At 42.9% G+C, this 25,439-nt stretch overlaps 1 protein-coding gene across 1 annotated transcript; it reads right to left on the bottom strand.

Moving 5' to 3' along the window:
- Positions 1–19,933: 19,933 nt before the first annotated feature.
- LOC147428411 (pentatricopeptide repeat-containing protein At4g18520, chloroplastic-like) lies at positions 19,934–23,262 on the bottom strand. The gene is made up of 2 exons (XM_086496567.1): positions 22,995–23,262; positions 19,934–22,895 (listed from the first exon to the last, which is right to left on the bottom strand). The coding sequence occupies exons 1-2, from the start codon at positions 23,208–23,210 to the stop codon at positions 20,109–20,111; spliced, it is 3,003 nt and encodes a 1,000-aa protein (XP_086352693.1). The 5' UTR covers positions 23,211–23,262; the 3' UTR covers positions 19,934–20,108.
- Between the last annotated feature and the right edge of the window lie 2,177 nt (positions 23,263–25,439).

Genomic DNA, 25,439 nt, shown 5'->3' with positions numbered 1-25,439 from the left:
AACGTCTTGTGCAAGGCCACAGACCTTCAAGTGAGAGCAATCACCTCTGAAAGAAACACAGAGCAAAAGACCTTCCCATGTTAGGTGATTGCATCTGGTGAAAGGCCTTCCCTTATTAGGTGATTGCGTCTTGTGAAAGACCTTCTTTGTTGCCGCTCCGCGGACAGAGAACGGATGAGGCAGAAAGTGTCTATGCACGCACTACCATGAGGAAAGTTAAGGAGCTTCCGAACACAGGCTGCGAGGGAGAGAGTGCGCACGTGCGTGCATGCATGTGTGGACGTTTAGAGCAATGCACACCACAGTCAAACCTTGAAACCAATCTAGGCACTAAAATTATTACGACGTCAAATCACACGGCTTCCCAACGAGTAATAAAAGCTTCATGGGAACTGGTGGGCACAAACGTACTTAACACTTGATTGCCTCACATATATCAATATCCATGCCAAAAGATAAGTGGTCATCTCCCGATACCATCTGCAACCATAACCTTTAGGATCAACCATAACTAGTACACATTATAAATGTAGAACCTGAAGCTAGTATACAGATTGTGTAGAAGGCAATTACTGCATACGCACATGCCAAGGTTCAACACAAGTTGCAAGAACCCAATCCACAAGTAGATACAGATTTAAGACCATAAAAAACACTACGTGCGAGACAAAGCTTCAGGTAAACAGAGCACCTGAAAAGACTCAAGTAGCTCATATGCTAAGTATAAAGCCTACAATCTGTACCTAGTTTAGTGCACATGTTTATAGAAAAATCATCAGACAAGGACTAGAGCAAGGTAACTTTCATAGCTAAAATTAAATAGAATAGCAACAATTCATGGAGGGGGGAGATGAGCCAAGGCAGCAATCGACTAGACACATATAGACAAGGACTAGAGCAAGGTAACTTTCAGAGCTAAAATTAAATAGAATAGCAACAATTCATGGAGGGGGGAGATGAGCCAAGGCAGCAATCGACTAGACACATGTAGAATGGAGACCATTAACCACACAAGCTGATAGTCTGAAAGCTAAAATTAAATAGAATAGCAACAATTCATGGAGGGGGGAGATGAGCCAAGGCAGCAATCGACTAGACACATGTAGAATGGAGACCATTAACCACACAAGCTGATAGTGATCAGTAATAGCAAGATATTCTCAGCAACAACAAAAGAACACAGCATACCTGCGCGGTCGATGAAATCAGGCATTCTGCTCGCTACAGTGCGCGCGCCTGAGAGAAATATATATATCTCTCTCTCTCTCTCTCCTTTAAAAAAAAAAAGAAACCACGTACCACTCTTCCTAAAAAAAGTAAGCGAAATTGACTTTTTGTAGTAAAATCGAAGCGTTGCAATAGCAACTGCCTTCGGCAGTGCCAACAATGGAGCAATAGATCCGAGCTCACGTCTTGGAGGTGTTCGACTTACGCTTATTGGTCCCTCTACCCTAAATAGATAGGCGTTGCGCACAGATGGTATACACCAGCGACAGCAAGTCTAACTAGCGCACGGCAGATTTTCTCCTTCCATTGCCAATTTCGGGTTGCAAGGGACGGGGCGCAAAAGATGCGCATTGAGTAGGGCTTTCCGACGACATAGATGAAGCTACTGCTGCACAAAACATTTTGTGACAAGTTGGCACGACATTCAATGCAAAAAAGTTTATTGAGACGACAGGGCATCAATACAAGGATGCACTCAAGCTGATTTTGAACCAGGGTTTTAGCGAATGGCATGACCCTACATCATAGCGAATGGCATGACCCTACATCGGCTCCCCCAAGCCAACAACCCAAATGCCATTGTGCCTCTTTTGGGGGGTGTTGAGTGTTATTATTGGCACCTTTCTCACTATCGTCCCCTCTACCCCATGGGACTATTTGACACCACTTTGTCAGGTGGGATCGGCGGTCCAAGATCTTTGAAAGATGTGGACCGTCCGTTTATTCCCAAGAATAAAAAGATTTCGACCGGTTTGCCCCACGATTTAAACCCACCACCTCTCACACTAGTGACGTCGGCTCTCCCATTAAGCTATCACGCGCCACTTGAAAAGAGGGTAAGAATATAGTATGATATAGCAAAAGTGACGGGGTGCGGATCATACGGTGTTTACTTGGAGATCACTTTGGAATGGTTAGGTCACACGATAATCACTTGGAGATCACTTTAGAATGGTTGGGGTCACAGGGTGATCACTTTGGAATAGGTAGGTTCACAGGGTGATCACTTTGGAATAGGGAATCACACGGGGATCAAATGATGTTCACATTGAGTTTCCTTGGGGTTCACTTCCATTGTGATCACATGATGATCACTTGGGGATTAATTCGCCATCAGACGGCGCAAAATCAATCCCACCGTCTCCAATTGATAGCGACCATTGATCTCACCTGACACAAGTGGTGTCAAATAATCCTGACGCCCTCTACCCTAGATGGGTTTACACATTAACTATTAAAAAAAACTCTCTCTTGGCTTTGTTGCTCCTATACGCGACATGCAGACTTCCTCTTCTGCTTCCACCACACCCTTCCTTTGTCCCTTTGCCATGTGCATGCGGGGTGCATGCAAGGCGAAGCAAAGTCTCCTTTTGCCAAACCTCCTCCCCTCCTCTACTGACATTTGACAGCTTCTCTGACGCACCCTTCCATTATCTAAAAAATATACTATACAAAAGAATTGCAAAGTTAATGGTTTGTGTTGCTTGATAAACTTTTATGAATGGTTTGCCTATGTGCCTCTCTCCTTGTGTGTGTATACACCTAGGAATTCACCTCAAAATGTATAAGTGTAGCACATGAGTTCATCAAAATGGTTTTCCTAGTTTCATAGAGTTAAGTAATTAAATTTACAAGAGGATTATATGTATATATAATTAAGACATGTGCTCCTTGTCTGTTGTGTTCGGCCCCTCGCTCGCCAAACCCCCTCTCTCTCTCTCTCTAGGGATTGTTTCACTTGATGTCGTCTTCCATCGGCACTGATTTGCCTTCTTCCTCTCGACTCATGTCTCTGGCCACCGACTTTTACAACAACATACACAGATGCAACCACATGCTCTGCCCCAGGGGGGGCTTTGACGAAGCCCCTCGCCCGACCCTGCAGAGCCTACCATCTGACTTGCTCTATCACTGATGGAGCAAGCGAGCCTTGTAGGCAGAGCTGGAGCGCGTCTAGGCCATCTCCATCCTCTGCAAGATTATTAGCACCCGACCCAGCAGAGGTGAAGCTTGCAACCTCCTCCAGGCCCGCCTTCTTTTAGGGGTCATCGACATGCAGCTCCTCGGATGAGGCTACTACCTGACCGAGTTCAAGACTCCCAAGATGGCTGCCAAAGTCATTCAATGAGCGTATTGGCCATTAGAGCAGTCAGGGATCACTTTCGATAGTGGCACCATGGTTTTGACCCTACTTTCGATGCTCTTCTCGAGGAAGCAAGCTTGTCCATTTCAGTCTATTTCCTCGGCTTGAGGAGCGAGTACCTCGCGTTTCTATCTAGGATTAGTTTTGAGTTTGGGACAATCTTGGAGACCTCCCTTATGGCGACTTCAGCCGTTGTGAAGGCAGTAGGTATACCTACTATACGCATTTTGGTTCAGGACACGCACACTCTCCTGAAGTGGTCCTTTTGCCTAGGGTGAGTGGCACTTGGCTTCGCCAGAGCGTGGAGTATTAGAGACTCCTCGACTAGGGCTTCATATGTAGACAGATGGGCTATCTTGCGAAGGCATGTCCTCGCAGGAGACCTCAACTAGCCTAGCCTCCAAGGTCGACACAATAGACAGAGACCTAGGGTGCACATGCTAGCACTTCTATGGAGATGGGTGGCCAATCAGATTATGGCTTGCAGTAGGTACATGGCCGCTACTGCCAGAGGGACGCGCTCGCCCCATCGTCCCCCTTGGTGGCCGACCCGCCGACAGACAAGCAACATTGGGTTTCTACAGGGAATTGTTTCGACCATGTACAACAGGATGTTCCTGAAGAGCCTTCTTCCACCTCAGCCTCATCCCAGATAGCACCTCCACCTCCCCTGCCCACTGAATGCTTAGCCTCCCTCCCCCCGCCCCCCTGTCACCCCCGCTACCCCCATAGCCTCCTCTTGTGACCCTTTCCACACTCCACTGAACCCAAGAGACATGACACTCCTCGCAGCTTGAAGATCTCTTGGTAGCACTTTCGCTACAAGTTGTTTGACCCATGAGGGATTTCACACACCTAAAACACAAATTACTATATAGTTCACACATAAAACCCACATGGGTGTGTATATTTCCAGTAGCAAAAGAATTTCAAGTAACTAAAAATAGAGCAAAAAACATACAAGACTCAGTTCCGTGCTAAGCACGGTTTGACATATACTGCAATTTCTCGAGTTCGAACAAATAAGACTTACTTTTTTTGGATTGTTTAGAACATTCAAAGTTTACAACTAATTATTTTGTAAGAGAGAAACATGCTAGACTTGTTTCAACATCCCAATGAACATTTTCAATCCCATATTTTAATTGTAGAAATGAAAACACCGTCAACATCTTCACATTAAATCTCGGATCACTACTTAAATATATTGAGGACTTAAAAAGTTTCATCCACTTATCAACATGATTGATGTCGCTTGCCTTCAAGAAGTAAACACATACTCCACTCCATCAATGGGCTTTGGAAAAAAATTTAAAGCAATCTCAACACAGAGCAAACATAACACAACCATTTTATATGACTCTTTATTGATTGTTACCTCATCAAAAACTCATGCATCAATATAGTAGGATATGGTTGAATTTATATGGTACGTCAACAACTCTAGGCCTCTACGGTTGATTGCACTATATCAATTTTCAACAAGTTACAATATTCAACCATTTTTAGATGACCTAGAAAAAGTTATAGAGATGCAAAATAGCCAAAACATGCTTGTTATTATTGGTGACTTTAACATCGACGTGCTCACACGATCTCGAACGCAACTACACTTACAACGAATGATGAAAAAACATAGTCACATTGCAAACACACTTTTCACAACAAGAAATAAAACTTTACTTGATCACATTTGGACCAATGAATCCCTGGTCAATATTGTTATAAACAATATTCCAATCTATTAGTCGGATCATGATGTTGTACTACATTGTATAAAACAATAATACTTAGCTAAAAAAGACGACAATAAAACTTATATAGAATCCATTCCAATCTATTGGTCAGATCATGATGTTGTACTACTTTCTATAAAAAAATAATAGCTAAAAAATACGACAATAAAACTTAAATAGAATCCAAGAAATTCTAGTGATTCCTTGGTTAACCAAAACTCTTGCTTTCAAAGCAACAAATACTTAGTGATGCTCATGTACTTATGGAGCCTACTAATGAAACTGAGATGTACACTCAAAAGCCTAGAGGAATTTATAAAACCCTTGCTACACTTTTAGAGGACTCAAAGAACAATAGTACTAGGCCTTCAACACAACCACTTCAATATTGGACGGCCAAAATTGCAGTTCTCTAGCTAAATATCGGATATTAGAGTGCACTAATCAAGGAGCAAGCAACACACTCTCATTCTGCAAAAGCAACAACTGTAAAGCGACATGCCTCCTTAATGATGCATGCACCTGCTATATGGCCGTTCTATATACAAAAGTGAGTATCTAGGTACCTTTTTTTTTTCAAATAATGGTGTTTTAGCTTTATGTGCTTTGGAGTGATTTTGTTCTCATGGTGCTCTTCCCATCCTTCAAAAAGTCTTTATCAAGCTCATGACGTACCATTGTCTTGACCTGGTCATCAAGCAAGGAAACATAGCCAAAAATTGAAGTAAAAATAAGCAAGTCTCTGCCACTGTCGTGCATTCTAAAGAACTATTCAAAGTTTCTCCACATATATTTCTGCAAGGTTCAGAACCATTGGTGACTTGACGAGCTACCCTATTCTTTGAGCCAACTCAGTTCCAAGTTTTCTAATTTCTTTGGTCTTTTTATGTCAAGCATGTAGGTTTATTCTATCGAAGGAGATCTTTAACTTGAGTTCTTTTCAATTTACCTCTACAAGATGTTTCAAATTAGTCTCATAAGAATGACAATCTTCTTCCACAGGCTTACTTTTTTAAATAATGAAAAGGAAAACTTTTCTTACCTTCCTTATCTAATACTTTTATAGAAAAAATTTGCACCACCGTTCTCCGCCTTGAAAATAGGCTTTAAAAAGGTATCTATGTGAGTCAACATGGACATGGAAACTACAACCTAAATTGCACATGGACATGGAAACTATAGTTCCAAAATTGTAACAAACAATGTAAGAGGGAGACAATGAGCCAGAGAGAGAGAGAGAGAGAGAGAGAGAGAGAGAGAGAGAGAGAGAGAGAGAGAATCACACATGCAGATAGATGGTGACATGGAACAACATCTCTCAAAGCAGATATCAACTTTGTAGATTTGCAACCATGGAAATATGCACAAAGAAACACTTGACAAATAAGTGCAATCATTGAGGTACAAAATGCCATACTCTATCAACAACAAGCATGAATGTTTTGGCCAGAGATATTGGCTCAAACAACTATTTAGGATGCAAACAAGCAAGTTGTCCCCAAAGAATGCCCAACAATTGGTGGCCTTGCACAAAAGCTATGTAGATGGCTTCAAAGAACATGGAGAATAGGGTTCTACAACAAAGAAATTTTTTTTCAACAGATGATGATAAAAACTCAAATGCCATTAATTTGTATGCAAACTACCAGGTTATGTTACTGTCAACATTATGTGCAAAAGTCATCGGGTGTTTAAACATGGCCTATCAATAACTAGCTTTACAATGATTACTCAAAAAATCGGGGAAAAGATTCTTGCCCTTACAAAAAGGATCTTGGAAGACGAAGGGAATCTTACCACTTCCTCCACCACAAGGAGTAAGTAACTAAGGTTGTTGGATAGTTTTGGACCGGCTCTTATGATATTTAAAGCGATTAAGAGACACCTCAAGCCTCAGTATGAGCTTGAGGCTACTTTGTATAGCTCTTGATAGAGAGACACCTCAAGCCTCGATATGAGCTTGAGGCTACTTTGTATAGCTCTTGAGGCTACTTTGTATAGATGTTAGCTAGTTTTAGAGTGGCCCTTTATAATATTTGGAGTTTTGAACTCAATAAGATACCGTCAAATAATCTTACCATGTCGTAGTACCTTGTCTTCATGCCGAAGGATAGCTTCGGGTTGTATTACCTCTTCTTGATCTTCGATTTTGGGAGGGTCTTCAATAATTGGTTCATTTGGAGGCTCTTCTTTGTAGGGCTTGAGTAGGCTCACATGAAAAGCATTGTGTATGAGCCAATGGTTAGGCAATTTGAGTTGATAATCCACCTCATTGATTGGCTTCAAAATTTGAAAAGGACCATAGTATCTTTTTGCTAATTTAGCATAATATTTTGATGGCCCGTAGGATTTTTGCCCGTCGTTTGCCTCAATCGAGCCTTAGGAAACTTAAGTAAGACCCCCTCATTTTCTTTGAACGTTAAGGCCCTTTTGTGCTTGTCAGCAGCAGATTTTTGCCTTAGTTGGGAGATGGATATAGCCTCCTTAATCTTTTGAAAAGATGTTTGCAGCTCACGGCTATACTCATCAGCAGCCAAGATCTTCCCATGTACTTTAAGTAGCAAGGGACTTTTAGGTCTTCCCTCTATGATTTCAAAAGGTGCTTTTCCCATAGAAGTATAGATAGTATTATTATACGCATACTCTACAAGAGGTAAGTACTTTTCCCATTGTGAGCGTTGATCTACTTCTGTAACATAGGTCTTTAGTAGATCAAGAATTGTAAGATTGGCTATCTCACTTTGGCCATCCGTTTGTGGGTGATAGGCCGAAGAGAACTTATTCAATCTTGTACCTAGATTTTTGAAGAGACCTTTCCAAAAATTAATGGTCATTCTAGGATCTCTATCTGACACGATGGATGTTGGCAATCCATGGTGTTTGAAAATCTGTGATATGAAGAGAGTTGCCATTTGGTGTGCCTTAATAGTCTTCTTGACAGGGATAAGTGTGCTTGCTTGCTAAACCTGTCGACTATTGTCCATATTCCCGTATTCCCATGGATAGATTTTGGTAATCCAAAGATAAAATCCATGGATATACTCTCCCATGGTGAATTAGGAATTGGCAATGGCTGGAGTAATCCAGGTTGCTTCCCTCTATCATACTTTGTCTTTTGGCATACTACACATTTTGAAACATACTCTTGTATGTCCACTTTCATGGTAGTCCAATAAAAGTATGTCTCTACTCCTCGAAGAGTAGGCTGAATGCCTCTATGACCCGCATAGGGAGGAGCATGGGATTCATACATGACTTTCTCACAAAGGGAGTGGGTAACACATAGTCTATTGCCATGGAGAAGATAACCATCCTGCAAGGTGAATGGTTTCTCTTTCTTCCCCAAAGCAAGGGCTGACATTATGTCTTTAAAGTCAGGGTCAGTAGCATACTCATATATCATAGAAGATAGATCATTGTGAGTTGCTATTGACACAGCATTAACTTTTGGTCGTTGTGAAAGTGCATCAGCCACTTGATTGTGCTTACTAGCAATGTGAGCAATGTGGAAATTAAATTGTGAAATAAAATTTTCCCACCTCATTTGTTTGTTGGAAATCTTTATTTGCGTCATGAAGTACTTGAGACTTTGATGGTCTGTTTGTAAAATGAATGGAGTCCCCAATAGATAGTGCTTCCATGTGTCTAAGACATGTAGAAAAGCTAACATCTCTTTCTCATAAATGCGTGAGCCTTCGGCTCTCATATCCTATGGCATGCCCTTCTTGAGACTGCTCCAAGGCAATCACCACAAGCATCACATTGGACCTCAAATGGTTTTGAGAGATCTGGAAGCATAAGAACTGGTTGAGAGGTAAGCTTCTCTTTGAGCTTGTTAAAAGCACTTTGCTCCTTAGCAGTCCATGAATACTTAACGTTTTTCTTTGTTAAGTCATCTAATGGTCCTGCTATTTGAGAGAATTTTGCTATGAAGCGTCTATAGTATGCACACATACCAATAAAGCTTCTTAGCTCATGTAGATTCCTTGGATTAAGCCATGCTTTTATTAACTCCAACTTTGATAGATCCATACGGATACCATCTCGAGAGATAATATGACCTATTGAATCTCTTGAAGGGAAAAATCACTTTTCTTTTTATTGAGAAAAAGTTTATTCTCCCTTAATGCTTGAAAAATCACTTGGAGATATCATCACTCTAGTGAATTTGTGGTAGGGTCCAAAAACTTTCTCCATTAATCGATTGAATGTAGTTGGTGCATTAATCAAGCCAAAAGGAATGACTAGATATTCATAAAGGCCAAACGTTGTACGAAACGCGGTCTTTAGGATATCTTCGTTCACTATCCTTATTTGATGGTAGCCACTTTTAAGGTCAATCCTTTTGAAGTAGGTAGAGCCTTGTAGCTTATCAAACAGATCTTCTACCCGAGGTACGGGAAATCTATTTTTGATAGTGATATGGTTTAGTGCATGATAGTCCACACACATGCAGTATGTACCATCTTTCTTTTGCACTAAAAGGACTAGAGAGCAAAAGGGAGAGGAGCTAGGCCTCATTATTACCTTGTCTACCAATTCTTGTACTTGCCTCATGATCTCCTCTTATTGAGCTTGTGAAACTCGATAGGGAGGTTTGTTAGGCGGTGAGCTTCCTGATAGGAGTTCAATTCGATGGTCATCGTCCCCTCGTTTTGGAGGTAAGTTCATAGGGATATCATCAATGAACACACCTTGGAATTCTTTTAGAAAGTTAAACAAGTCTAACTCTTCTTGATTCCTATCATTCACCTTTGATGAAACATTAGGACCTTTTAGGGATTCATTGACAAAAATCATATACGCAGAAACTAAGCTTTTAATTGATTTATCAAGGGCGAGAGGATTTACAAGTGGTATAGTACGACCAGACTCATTAGCATCTATATACATATTCTTTCCCCTGTAGGAGAAGTAGATTCTCCTTTCAGGGAACTTCATGTTGGCAGCCATGCGGTTGAACCATGGTACCCCTAGGATAGCATCCTCATGTTGGAGAGGAGAGATAAAGAAGTCTTCTTTGACGACATAGCTTTGGACATGAAGCCTCAACTTCCCAATCAAGGGAGTAACGGAGGCTTGATGTCCCTTGAAAGCGACATCGGCAGTTACAACATCTCCCATCTCAAAAGCTTGAATGTCCAACTTGGTGGCCAACTCCATTGATATGAAGTTAAGAGTAGAACCAGGGTCAAATAAGATGGAGGCATCATGCTCCCCTACCTTTTCCCAAGAATACGAGAGAGGTGATCCTTTGCAATAAGTATCCTCTTTTGGAGCTTCGATAGTGGAAGCTCTAGGAGTCTCATTGCGAGCATTTCTTTTGGCGTAAGAACGATAGCCATGTCCTTGCTCCCCACCTTAAAACATTTTTGATCCTTGCGAAAAGTTTCAAGCTCTTCAGGAGAGAGTTTATTTTTACTTGGACCAATTGTTGTTGTTGTTGTTGGAATGGCCATGGGAAAAATATTGGGCATTAATTTTTCCCTTTGCATCACTTTTGTCTTTATTTTCCATGGGTTTGACATTCCGTCTAACCCCTTGTTGGAAATTGATGCGTGAAGCAACCATGGTATGGTGAATTACTTCACTGATAGAGTCAGGTCGTTGAGAGTTGACATACTCGGCCATCTCTTCAGGTAATCCCGCATAGAATTGTTGTTTTTTCTCAGCAAAGTCTATCTTTTGAAAGACAGTAGCCTTGAGATGTAAATCCCAAAACTTGTTCACATATTTGTGGATAGACTCATGAGAGAGAAGCCTTAAACTCCGCCATTTGGTGAGCACTTTGTCCTTTGCATAACTTGCAAGGAATTGCTTCATGATGGAAACTCGTAGAGTTTTCCATGTCTTTGGGGCTTCACCATTGCCTCGAAGGCTAGCCCACCGTTGACGAACCGATTTTTGGAAGTGCATAGCTACATGGCATAGCTTGGAGGACTCCGTGAAGCCCTCGTCTCCAAAGGCCGCATCAAATTGTTGGATGAAGGCAAATACTTTATCAGTAGCACCAAAGGTGCCATCATAGGTGAGAAAAGAGATACTCTTTCCTCCCTCTTTGAACTTCTTGAGCTTTTGTGACCTTCGCCATGCAGGGTAAGATTTACAATGTCCTCCCCTCTTATATTCTCTAGGAGAATAGCCATAGCTTTCATTGGTAGAGGAGGAAGGTGAAGAAGAAGGAGAAGAGGGTGACCTCTTTCTTGCCCTTTTCTTCCTTGGTTTCCTCTCTTCCCTTTTGGAGTGACGAGGAGAAGGACTATGGGTTAACCGTTTCCTCTTGGGAGGAGTTGGCGATCGTTTAGTCCTCCTTCTTCGTGGAGCCACATCTTTGGAGGAATTTAGGGATTCATTGCTTTCTTGATCTTTGGATTCCTCCTTTCGTATGGGAGAGAGTCTTCTTTTGGGGGTCTCTTCAAGAGGCCTCGTAAGCTCTCTCTCCTCTTCGAGAGGAAAGGAAATCCCATAAGCACGAATTTGTTGAGTAACTTTGGCTTGCAAAGTGGGGTTGCCCATAGCTTGTTGCAACCTAGTGACAAGATAATCAACAAACATGGGGGTATCATCATTGGCACCTTCATGTGAAAAATCAAAGTATCAATGTTCATTCTCCTCTGTTGGTTATTGTCAGCCATGATAATTAAACTTATGTGTTTACTTAGTGTATGCTTTGGAAATTCAAAACCTTAGTTGCTACTCCTCTTAGCCTTTGAAAATAGGCACTTAAGTATCTACACCCACGGCTCGAATTGGTTAATTATAGAGAGTAGTGGAGTGAGTCGAACATAGTGAAGTTGTCGAGGGATAGCTCCTTTCGGACTTCTTATGGCTCAATAATGGTAAAGCCGTAGGCAAGTCTAAAAAGACTCCATTATTAAGACCAAAGCTCCCAAGGTGTGCACCATATCCCACATAGTGGGCTCAACAAAACCGATAATAGATCCCAGATCCACTTACCCTAATATAATTAACAAAAACAACCATTAATAGGCTACTTAAGGACCTCTCTTCTTAAGCAAGAAAAGAGAAACCAAATGCTCTGATACCAATGTAATGGAAATTTCCTATGAACTTTGAGAGTAGCGGAATTAGGAAATTAAGTGAAGCACTTTTGAGAGATTATTCGTGAGCAAGCGGTTGAACTCAATTGATGGTAGCAACATAAACATAGTACTTAGTTAACTTGGCACGAACAATACTTTTGCAAGAGAGAGAGAGTTTAAAGAACATGACAATAGTTGAGGACCGGATTCATATGGAGCCGGTCCCCCCTCCAATAGGCATTTGTATTATAGTTTCTCCCATCAAGAGAGACTTGGTAGAATACAATCTTTGTGTTCCTTGTAACCTAGGTGATGCAATCAAGATGGAAAGCTTCATGCATCACAAGCATAACATAAACTTGAAGAAAGCATTAACAATCCCAAGCCTCATTCCTAAGGCCTCAAACACCGTCGAAGGTGGAGAGAGCTAGCGGGGAATGAGGATAGGGAAGAGGAAGAAGAAACATTCCATAGGAGAAAGAAATAGTTCCTCACTTATCATTACTCTTCTTGCTAGTATACATAATAGCATAGTAATGAAGATGGAGAAGATGGCAAGCTTAAGCATTGAAGCATGACTCTTGGTTGGATTTGCATTCCATAGCCAAGAGTGTTGGTGTAGGCTTTCACTCTGACAAGCTTGGAAAAGGAGGTGGTGTTCCTCAACTTTCACCAAGTGAGAATGGCCTGCCAAATGAGTGTGTGTGTGTGTGTGTGTGTGGAGTATATCCCCCTAGCACCCCCCCTTATTGCTTTGGGCAAGTGGTGACCTTTCTGCATGTTGCAAGCTCATTGGACCCCTCTCCCCCTAGCCAATCACATGCAGCATGCAGTAAGTACATGGGTAGTATTTTGACAAGTGTCCTCCTTACTCCTTAGAGAGAGAGAGCTTGAAAATATCTAGATATTTGTTAGATGGAAGTAGAAGCTCATTGGACCCCTCTTTTGCCCAACCAATAGCATTTAAGCACACCATGTGGTTAAGCTTAGTGAGAGTTTGATATGTGTCCCATGTGCTCCTTTTAAATTCCCCCAACTTTGAGATTTTTATGCATAGGAAGTTTCTCAAGCAACTTCCTCATTAAGTGTGTAGGTTCTCTTTTTGAATCAAGCATCTTACCTCCCATGCATAGGAAGCTTCTCAAGCAACTTCCTCATTAAATGTGACAAGTACCTCAAGTACCTCAGTCATCAAGCATGATAGGCACCTTAGGTGGAGTTCCCACCACAAGCACAACCCTAGCTTGCTTAAGTTTAGGTCGGGTTCCCGCCTCAAGCACAGCCCTAGCTTGCTTAAGGTTCCCACCTCAAGCACCGCCCTAGCTTTCTTATGTTTATGTCGGGTTCCCACCTCAAGCTCAGTCCTAGCTTGCTTAAGGTCAAAGGACTTTTAACACTAACCATTGGAGGTCTTTAATGAAGCCAACCCTAAGGTCTTTTAAGCTTCATTAGTTAACCTTGCTCTTTGACAGACCCCAGCTCTCATTTGGGGCCCTTTACCATTGGCCCTGTGTTGAGATAGATCCGTAAGCACATGTCTATATTCTAACCCTTGTTCCCATTTATTATCCCATATTAAATGATCACTTTAATATGAGAAAATCATTTGGTTTGGTTAGATATTAGATATATAATGACATAACTATATTTTAAGTGGTGCTTAGAGTGTAAGTTTCAATTACGGTCAATAAGCACTATGTCATCGCCATTTCTTTAGCTTCTTTGCTCGTAGACTTTGCAATTCCTCTTGGAGGACCACTACCTCCAGTTTTAAGCTAATAATTTCAATAAATAAACCATGTGTGTGTGAGCGTGTGCTTGACCCAGTACTTTTGATAACCCCTTCCCCTCTCCACATATAAAAAATGGCATGGTAATACGTGTATGCAGACATGCACGAAAAAATTGCGCATCTGAACTTGTCTTATTGAGCCATTGCCATCTGCCAAGGAGCACCAAATTTCAAGAGATTTTAGGTTCTTTATACATTGCTTTTGAATTTGCTTCTAGAACATCTAGACAAAGGAAAAAGAGCATCAAGAAGGGCTGTCAAAACAAGGGTAGAACCAAAGGAGGCCCTTGCCAACATTGATGCATATATATTCAGTCGACAGTGCCAATCGTCCTATAGACGCCTTGTTTTATTGATAGGGAGAGCCTTAGATGATGATGCTGTTGAGAAAGGGTCTTCTAATATTCCTCCTAATAGGTTGAGACTAGACTAATTATAAATCATTGCCCTGAAGAAGGTTTTTGGTCCACCGTTTCATGCATCTACCAAGTGTGGAAAAAAGTGGGTGGAGGCTCAAATGGAGACGTGTGCTCACTTTTATGAGCTACACACTTGGGGACAAGCTCCCCATGCTTCTCTCTTTATTCCTCTATGTGCAAGTGTGGGGTTGAATCATCCTCGTCTCATAGGTAATTATTTAAGTATTTTAAACGCTTCTGCTAAGCCAAAGGTCTCATCCATTGATATGGCAAATGTAAAGATGTTCATGATAGGTTGCTAAGCCAAAGGTCTCATCCATTAATATGGCAAATGTAAAGATATTCATGAAACCTATCGAGAGATTCTCAAAAAATTCTGCAAATCCTCTCCTCAAAAGAATAACATAAGGGCCTTTTTTAGGACACATAAAATAGACAAGAAGGTGTTGTTGGGGTATAGGCGCCTATGCCTTGTCCGGCCGCTCAGAGTCTGAGCGCCCACTGACTTGTATACCTTATACATAGCATAAGTGTGTAGGGGGGCTGCTCACTCTTTTGAGTCTCCCCACCCATATCTGTGTCGTGTGTCTCCTTCTCTCTCTCACTCTCCGTTTGTGGTGCTCTCCGATCCCCTTCAATTGGTATCAGAGCGACAGATGACAGGTGTGAGAGCGTAGATGGACGGCTTCGCGATGAACTCGTCGGCTATGGCGGAGAGGTCACAGATCTGAGCAAAGAAATAGAGGAGGCTTGTGGACAGCCATACAGAGGCTTGCAGGAGAGCTCTCAGGAGCTTCCTAGTGCTCACAGATCAGTCCAGAGTTCCCCTACAGATCAACCCACTGTGTACAACATTTTCCCTCTTCTTGGCAAGCTTTGCAATGGCTACATCGGCAACAGATTGGAGCTTGGAGCTTCCATAGACATGGAAGCATTGTGAGATTGATACATTCAACTCACGCATCGAGGTGGGAAGTGAGTTTGAGCCTTTCTATGAGCTCAAAGAAGCACAAAAGAAAGTCGTTCAGTTTTTGGCAGTTTGACAATAGTCTACTGTTTTGCTCATAACTTGAGCTACAAAAGCTCCGATTCCAAAACTTTTTGGTTCAAAACGGAGCTGGCTTCAAGCTCTACGAATTTGTAGAAGAAATTGTTTTCTGATTTGGAGTGCAAGTGGGTCTGAAATTAAAAACACAGAGACTGTTTTTCAGGACCGTTTTGGGCTCTGTTGTTTTCTTTGCTGCAGATAGCACAGGTGTTGTCAGTTGCAGTTAAGTGGTTATTCTGCAGTGTTGTGGCTTGCATACTTAATCTTTGAGCGGGTAATGCTCTATGTATGCTTATGTGGTGAGCAGTAGATCTTGTGAGCAAGTGCAAAGGTTGGTTGTGGATGACATGTATGGTCACCTATGGTACTCTTTGTGAGCATTTGTTGGACACAGATTTGCAGAGCTTATGCATGTATGTTGAGTGTAGTTTGATGCGCATTGATTGCTCATTGTATTGAGCTTGCAGGACAATGGTTATTTTGTGTTGATAGCCATTGTGTGTCAAAACTCTGGCGAAATTTTCCCAGGAGTTTTATGCGCATCATTTGTGCGATCTAGGTAGAGATTGCGGGTTGCACTCAGCATTTGCGTGCGGTGTTCTCTGCAGGTGGGAGATTTGTGTGTGTGTATGCATCGATACCGCACAGTGTGGGCTTGGTGATTAGCTCACAGTTTGACAGGCGTACAATTATCTTTGCACACTCACAGGAGTGAATATTGTGATGTATGCTTGTGTGGCTACGAGCTAGGTAGCCGGATTCGAGTCATATTGACTTGTGATTTTGTGCAAGGTTTTGCATCAGGTTTTGAGCCATATTTGCAGACTTTTGTTGATGCGATTCGAGCCAGTTTAGGGCTGATTTGGTTGACATTTGCTACTTATTGTTGGTTGCTCTTTTGCGAGCATTATGGCTGATTTTTCATTTGACTTCCAGCGTTATGGTCTGACACAGTTTGATGGTGCAGATTTTGTTGCTTGGAAGGAGCATATGCTTGTTGCATTGGCGGATAAACCCTTGCGTGGTTTATCGGCGAAGCCCAAGTCTATGCGTGATGACGATTGGCAGGATCTTGATGAGTTAGCCATGTCTACGATTTATTTGCATCTGGTTGAGTCTGTTTACTGGCAGGTCTCGAGGGAGACTACAACTCATGCTTTATGGCAGAGTTTACATGCTATGTACACGACATCCATGTCTACAGGGGAGTCTAGTCCCACTTCTATGTCCATGGGAGAGATTGTCCCACACGCAAGTCTCGACGGCATAGAGACTTGACATGTTGGCATTGTGGACATAGAGGGCACATTAGGCGTCGATGTTTCAGGCGTTTGAGACAATGGAGGCGACAGATGCGTGATGCAGATTTGGGCATGACAGATGCTAGTGAGATCAGTACGGTGGTTACTGAGTATGCTTGTGACGGCGATGTCACATTTACATCTAGCTTGTCTTCAGACGATCTTATGTCTACGGATTGCATATCGGATTGCACATTGTCTTCACATTGGTTACTAGATTCAGATGCTACTTTCCATGTCACGTCGCATCGTGAGTGGTTTAGCACGTTTTCTAGTGGGAGACTTGGTTGTGTGCACATGGCTGATGGTGTTGTGTATGACATTGAGGGTGCAGGAGACGTATGTTTGTCCTTGCCCAGTGGTATGAGATTTACCCTGCGTCATGTGCGTTATGTGCCAGATCTGAGACGGGATTTGATCTCAGTCAGACAGTTACGGGATAGTGGATGTCGGGTATAGCTGCTTGAGCGATCTTTTGCGTTGCATTTGGGTTCGCTAGTGATTGCGAGAGGTGCTAGAGTTGGTACATGGTACCCATTGCACGTAATACTGGTGCGAGATGGTCGAGTCTCAATCTTGTTACAGCCATGCAGAGAGCAAGAGACCCGGACAGTCTCTTTTGCTCATGAGTTGCAGGGTGCTTTGCACGGAGTGCAGAGTAGTGAGCTTGTTGTGCACACAGTTGGGGCACGACTTGAGCAGTCACACAGAGAGGTGACAGAGTCAGACATGCATGCTTTGCTAGTGACTGAGCAAAGCAGAGAGTTAGTTGTACGAGATACTTCTATGCAGGATAGACAGGTAGAGCGGTCTTACTGTAGTGAGTCACGACAGGAGGACGTTGTGCAAGAGTCTATGCATAAGGAGTTAGAGCATGAGAGCTCTAGTGAGTCACAACAAATTGAGTGGTCATGTTTGTAGTGGATGATTGCAGAGGAGATGCATGTGGCTGAGATGTCAGCGATTATACACTCATTCCTTTCTATGCTCGACAGTGAGCATGGGGATATAGTTGTGCAGGATATGTCTTCCAACAGACACCTAAAGCAGCTGGTTTGCTCTGAGGTTGCACGACAGGTTGATGCGTCTTTTGCGGACAGTCAGGAGATGCATGTGGCTGACACGCCTTGTCAGTCAGAGATACCTATTGCCAGGGATATATATGTTGATGCATGCTCCGTAGAGCTAGCAGGGCCCGCTAGCATTGCATCGACATTCGGTGGTCTCATGTATGAGATGCTGATCTTGAGACCGGATATTGCAGTTGCAGTGGGAGCATTTGCAGTTGGGGTTGTCAGTCGTTTGTTGACTGATGATGGCATAGTGCACGAGGGAGATATGCAAGTATTGCATACATACTTCCAGTACGTGTGCGGTACGTCTGGTGGTGTATGGACTTACACGGGAGCAAGACAGCCGGATGCACACGATCACAGCCAGCCGGTGGGCATCGGTTGAGAGCGATTTTCTCTCGCCTTTTGTAGTCTTTAGACTAGGTTCCCTTGCTTAAAGGCACAGTCGCCTTTAAGTGGGAGGTTGTTGAGATATAGACGCCTGTGCCTTGTCCGGCCACCCACTGATTTGTATACCTTATACATAGCATAAGTGTATAGGGGGCTGCTCACTCTTTTGAATCTCCCCACCCATATCTGTGTGTCGTGTGTCTCCTCTCTCTCACTCTCCGTCTGTGGTGCTCTCCGATCCCCTTCAGATGCAACTTCTCATCATATACTTGGGTGTATCAATGTGGGACTTGAAGTGCACCTTTCCATGAGTAGAGCATTTTGATTTCCCTCATAGAGGTATTTGATTTGAGCTTACATTCTATATCAGTTTGGTAGTTTGGTGCTCTCTCTCTCTCTCTCTCTCTCTCTCTCTCTCTCTCTCTGTGCATGCGCACATATGGAAATTTGATTTGTAGCCAAATAGACCAAACAAATTTTGTGTATCACCATCACCCATGACCATATTAAATCTATCAAGTGAAGCAACTAAGTTGGTAGCTCTTCTTGAAAGAAAAATGTTTTTCATGTGAAACAAGCCTCTTTTATTCCTATCATACGCATAGAAATGCATAGCTTTTACATCAAAAAGTGTGCAAAAAAGCACACAAGCAACGACTCTCTTTGGGTAACCATCACATACTCGCCATAGGAGAAGTAATGTATAACATGGCAATTCAAGCGGGAAAAAAATAGTCTCACCCTCCTCTATGAAAAGATCCAAGAAAGAAAAGAGCATCAGCTCTTGCAAAGACACACTCAACACAAATCCTGCACAAGAACAGAGGGAGTCTTCAATTTCTTCATCTTCTTCTTCAGCAAGAGAATGAGAGTGCAAGTGATACAACGTAACTAATGAATCGGCATTTGCAAAAACAATATGCCAATATCTAATGAGTAGGTTATTGCAAGCCACGAATGGCCATTTGCTATAGCATTAGTAAAGGCTTGTGACTTGTAATGAGCCATGATGCTCGTGGCTTGCAATGTTGAGGTGCTCATCCTCAACATTGATCTCTCATTATTTAAGCAGAAGGCAGGGGCCCAATCCTTTGTAATGCAAGCAGGGGCTTTCACTATACAGGTCAAACTTGCACAGCATAATATGACATCTGGCGTGAATGAGAAACTCACGCAGATAAAAAATTCATCGATTATCAGACGTACAAGAGATGAAAGTCTAAATGATGTGCTTGCCCCGCTAGTTGATTACATGTACAAAGCCCCAATGGCTATTCAAGAAGATCCATCAGAGGGTTGTAGATTATACATACAAAGGAAACCAAACCTTTAACACCAAGCATTGTCTCACAGCCTTAAAGGTGTTATGCAGCCGCATATCCTTGTTCGATGTGTACTGCATGCAGATTGCTGGCACAACAGTTCAAAGTTACTTGAACTGTTGCATGCCAATGCATCAATGCCTTCGGAACGTAAGAAGCACAGGAACAATGCAAATCATCAAGCCAGAGTCATCTGGAATAAAACAGCCTTTCCTCGTATATGTATCACCCACAACAACAATCCATCATCAGAAAAATGCAGACGTGTTGCATTCCTCACTTACTCTTTATGCCTCTCTGACTTTGACATTAGTGATACCAAAGAATGGCAGCCACCGCAGTCATGTTAATGACGACACGTGTCAGTGTTTATGAGAGCAAAGGCAATGGCTGACATTACGTAATGAGTACATGAAAGAAATGTCTTGAGGTAGCCAAAGAAACCAAATGGAGCACTTACATGCACAATTTTTTCAGCAAAATTCTGTAGCTTCATATCGATAGCTTTGCTTTATGGATGCCCTCTATGCCCAGAATCAAATAAATGACAATCTCCACTTGTACGTGAGCAAAGCCCTGAAATTTTCCAATATAGTTTTTCCACCGGCATCACTTCAGTCAAAAATGGTACTCATGCACACAAACGCTGCAGCATTCCTTCCATCCAGCTGCACTGCTTGCTCAAAAACCCAGCTTCTAAGCTCCATTCTTTGCCATCTTCTGCAAGCAGCCAATACACTCTGCCAAATTGTTATGTCATCAGAGAATGGTGTCCTATTGACTACTGCCACTGCCTTTTCCACATGACCGGCACGGCAAAGGAGGTCCACAATGCAAGCAACATGCTCTAGAATTGGGATCATGGTACATCCTTTAGACATGATCTCGTAATACGTTTCACCCTTAGAGATTAATCCTCCATGGCTGCATGCATTGAGAAGTACCGTAAATGTGTAGGAATCAGGTTGCATGCCCGCTCTTTTCATTTGATCAAAAAGGTTAAAGACAATTTTATCCTCTCCAACCTGAGCATATCCTGAGAGGAGAACATTCCACAGGACTACATCTTGAACTGGCAGTGTATCAAACACTATGCGTGCTTCGGCCAGCATGCCAAAATTGGAATACATATCCACCAAAACAATATTGGCAGCCATATCATCTTCAATTAGCCCCTGTTTCACTGCTTGACTATGCACTTTTAGGCCCTTATCTACAGTTCCCAAGTTGCAACAAGCTCTAAAAATGCTAATGAAAGTGACCAAATCTGGAGAAAATTCCAGTTGTTGCATTTGTTCAAAGCATCTAAATGCCTGGTCCTGTGAATGTTGAGCATAACCAGTAATAAGTGCATTCCAAGAGACGACATCCACTACTGGGAGCTCATCAAATGCATCTTGTGCATCTGCAAGCATGCCACATCGAGCATACATATCTACCAAAGCAGTACCAAGAGCAATGTCTTCATCTAGCAAACCATCCTTAACACACTCGGCATGAATCTCTTGCCCTCTGTATGCAGCTCCTAAACTGCCACAGGCTTTGAAAATGCTCAAATAAGTTATCGTGTCAGGGGAAAATCCCTGGAGTTGCATACGTTCAACACAATCTAACACTTTTTCACTACGCAAATGGTGAGCATATCCTGCAATCAATGCATTCCACGAAATCAAATTCCGATCAGGAAGCATATCAAACACTTCTTGAGCTTTTTCAAGTACGCCGCATCTGGCATACATGTCTACCACTGCGGTACCAATAACAATGTCCACCACCAGTGAACTGTCCTTCATAATCTGAGCATGTACTTCTTTACCTTTGTCCAACGCTGCTGCCATACCACATGCCTTCAAGATGCACGGAAAGGTGACTGCATCTGGGAAAAAACCCTCAACTAGCATCTGCTCGTAACAATCCAATGCTTCCTTTGCACGTTCACAATTGGTATACCCTGCAATAAGCTCAGTCCACAAGACAACATTTCTTTGTGGAAGCTCATTGGATACATCTCTTGCTTCGTCAAGTGCGCCACACTTAACGTACATATCTACCAAAGCACCAGCAACAGAAATGTCTTTTTCATGCACACCATCTCGTGCAATTTGATCATGTATTTCTTGTCCCCTGCCTAATGCTTCTATGCTCCCACATGCCTTTAAAATGCATGTGAAAGTGATTGCATCTGGAGAGAGACCACCATCTTGCATCTGCTCGAACAAATTTAGAGCTTTCTCCCCAAGTCCATATTGGGCACATCCTGCAATTAAAATATTCCAGGACACGATACGCTTTGCTGGAAGTTCCTGAAACAAGTGTTCTGCTTTTGTGAAGTCACCACATTTCACGTACATGTCAGCCAGTGCAGTGCGGACAACCACATCTGTTTCTGCAAAAGCCTCTCTCACGAGGATAGCATGTACTCCTTGGCCTAAAATTAGAGCTGCTAAGCTGCCACAGGCTTTCAAAGTGCTTAAGAAAGTAAGCGCACTTGGGGTGATGCCCACTTGCAACATCTGGTTGAAACAAGCAAGTGCCTCGTTACCGTGCCCATGATCGGAGTATCTTGCAATCAAAACATTCCATGACACCACATTCCTTTCTGGTAACCCATCAAACACTTCTTGAGCGTTGGTAAGCATTCCAAATCTGCCGTACATATCTACCAAAGCCGTGCCGACAACAATATCTGTAATGAGTGACTTATACCTAGCAATTTCAGCATGCATCTCCTTACCCTTGTCTGCCTGACCCAAAGCACAACAAGCTTTTAAGATGCAAACAAAGGTCACATTGTCTGGCAAGAAACCATCACGTTGCATTTCTTCAAACAATAGTAAGGCATCTTCACCATGCCCATGTTGAGCATAGCCTCCTATTAAAGCATTCCATGTAACCTGATTACGAATTAAAAGCTTGTCAAAAACATCTTGTGCTGACGGAAGAGCACCACATTTTACATACATATTGACCAGGCTGCTGCCCACAAAGGTATCGTCTTCAAGCAAGCCTTTTTCCACAATTTCTACATGCAATCTGGTGCCTCTTTGCAAATCCTTTTGCTGAGCACAGGCCTTTAGCAACACATCATAGGAGACACAAGCACCGTTATATGCTTGGACCAGTGAAGGGGTTCCACTACGAAAAGTCCGTACCTCATCTTCTTTCGTTTCCTCTTCTTCCTTGTCTTCCCTGTCTGTACAGTGAGTTCTTTGTGTCGTATTCTCGGTTGCGATAAGGCTTTTACGACAAGTAGCTCCATTTTCAACAGGTACAGAGTTTGGGAGGCTTTGTAAACCTCTTCTTCTTAGCTCTTCTTGAACCCAGGGAGGGTTGAGCCAGCTGTAGATCCAGAGTGGCCCGTCACTGGCTTTGTGCTGAAAATCGGGGGCTCTAGGGTTGGTCTGTGATGCAATACCATACACAAGGGGTTACTCTCTGTAACAAGCAATAAAGCCACAAGGTATGTGTTACGCAAAAGTGCCTCCATGGAAGCTGTGTACCTTGCTCTCGCGTTTGTCCAGCCATTGGGAGGGATCTCGAAAGTAGTCCTTCCATCGCTCCTCTACAGTTTCTGCAGAAATACTCTTATTCTCGAACACAAGCTTCTCTTCTTCCCCTGCAGAGCCTTGAGCAACAAAAACGTTCTGTGTCTTCAGAAAGCCTTCTCGCGAGCGATGATCAAAACTTGGGAGATAGTTTTGAGCTAGTACTTCCATATAACGAGCTCAATGAGGTGGTAGGAAGAAGCTCGCTCACCACAAGCATTGAGAACGCATGAGAATTTTCACACTAAAATGAGGTTCATTACCTTGATTATGTAATATCATTTTTGAGAATGTTGAAAGAAGACTTGTGCCACTTGGCAGCACCTCATTGGAAGAAAAAAGCAAGGTAGTGAGCTAATTTGGAAAAGGAGTGGAGCAGACCGTGGTGGGCAGTCTTCAGCTGCAAGAGAGAGAGAGAGAGAGAGAGAGAATCATCAAAGCTTCCTGTCCGTAATCTTGTCTCTTGGAATGCATTGATCGCGCAACAGGGGCAGGGCCAGGAAGCTCTGGAGTCTGGACTGTTTTCTGCTGCAACAGGGGGAGACAGAGAGAGAGAGTCAGCAATAGGGAAAACAAGCTGCACTCCTTTTCTTGCCTGCGCTGCTCCAAAAAGCTGATGCGCATGCTATCTGTATACAGTAGCTATAGCATTGAAACGACTGTCTCTCTTTCGCTTGCACAGCCACGACCTCTATGGCCTCCCCTCCGTGCTTGATCACCAACAAAAGGTCCTTTTCCTTGGCAACTGATACTACATGCACCTACAGCTTGTTGATCCACCTACAAGTGTTCTGAGATCACGGCATACACCTCCTCCCAGTTCTCGTCCTCCACCATACACCTAAATCTCCATTACAGCAATTGCGTCTGTTTCATGTATGTAATGCATATTAGAGCAGGAGAAACTAACCACCCAAAAGGATGTTGAAATCCAAGACGGGAGTGACATGACCTCAAAGAATTTTCTAATGGCATGATTGTCTGCCTGAGTCCAACCAAAGGCGGCCTGGCAAAGCTAGGTCACCATCCAAAGTCGGAAAAACCATGCTTTGCGCATCTCTCTCACTCTCTACCCAACATGCCGATATGGGCTTAAATATTGGATCTTATAATGTTAGCCAAGGGCTGTTGCAAAAAATGTCGTGCTTCTCGCAACACCGCCAAGCAATTAGCAATTAAGGCTACAGAAGCAAAAATGGAGAGCAAGAGAATGAGTCTTTCTTTTGTGAGCTCAGTAAAAGACTGTGTTAAGCAGAAGGTTTTGTACTAGAGCAATAGGATTTATGTTGATATTGTTAACCAAGTGTTGTTGACAAAAAACGCCATGCACTACCTTGCTTGACATGTATGCCAAATGCGGTGTTCTTCATAAAGCACAAAAAAAGTGCTCGATGAGCTTCCTGTTTGGAATGCTGTCGCTTGGAATGCTCTGATCGCGGGATATGCCCAATAAAGGCAGGGCCAGGAAGCGTTGGGCTGTTTTTAGCAGATGCAAAGAGAGGGCAACTCTCCAATATGCAATCACCTACGCTTGTATCTTCAAGGCATGTGGCATTATGCAGATGCTGATATGGGCAAAAGAATTCACGATTATATTGTTAGCCGGAGGTTGTTGGAAAAAAACGAGGTACTTGGCACTGTCTTGGCATGTATACCAAATGTGGTGCACTTGAGAAAGCACAGAAAGTGCTTGAGGAGCTTAATGTTCGGAGCGGCATCTCTTGGAATGCACTGACTGCAGGATATGCACAAGAGGAGCAGGGCTAGGAAGCTGTGGATTGTTTTCAGCAGATGTGAAGCGAGAGCTATCTCCATACGCAATCATCTACGTATATCGTAAAGGCATGTGGCTCTACGCAAGATGCTGATATGGACACAGAAATTCACAGTGATATTGTTACTCAGATGCTATTGAAAAGAGATGTCATTATGACACTCCCTTGGTCGATGTGTATGCCAAATGTGGTGCACTTGAGAGAGCACAAATAGTGCTCGAGGAGCTTTTTGTTCGGAACAACATGTCTTGGAATGCACTGATTGCGGGATACACACAACAGAAGTCGGGCTAGAAAGCTCTAGGATATTTTCAGCAAATGCACAGTGAGGGCCTTTGTCCAGATGCAATCACCTACGCATGCATCTTGAAGGCATGTGGCTCTACGTAAGATGTTGATATGGCACAAAAATTTACAATTTCTTTGTTCGTCAAAGGCTTTTGAAAATAGAGGTCATGGTTGGCACTCCCTTGGTCGATATGTATGTCAAATGTAGTACGCTTCAGAAAGCATAAAAAGTGCTTGAGCTGCTTCTTGTCTGGAATGTCGTCTCTTGGAACGCACTGATTATGGGATATGCACAACATGAGCAGGGAAAAAATCTATAGGTTGTTTTCAACGGATG

This window comes from Adiantum capillus-veneris, chromosome 23, assembly GCF_014529385.1.
Source record: "Adiantum capillus-veneris isolate H3 chromosome 23, ASM1452938v2, whole genome shotgun sequence".
Classification (NCBI taxonomy): Eukaryota; Viridiplantae; Streptophyta; class Polypodiopsida; order Polypodiales; family Pteridaceae; genus Adiantum; species Adiantum capillus-veneris.
This window is presented reverse-complemented; position numbering and strand designations above follow the sequence as displayed.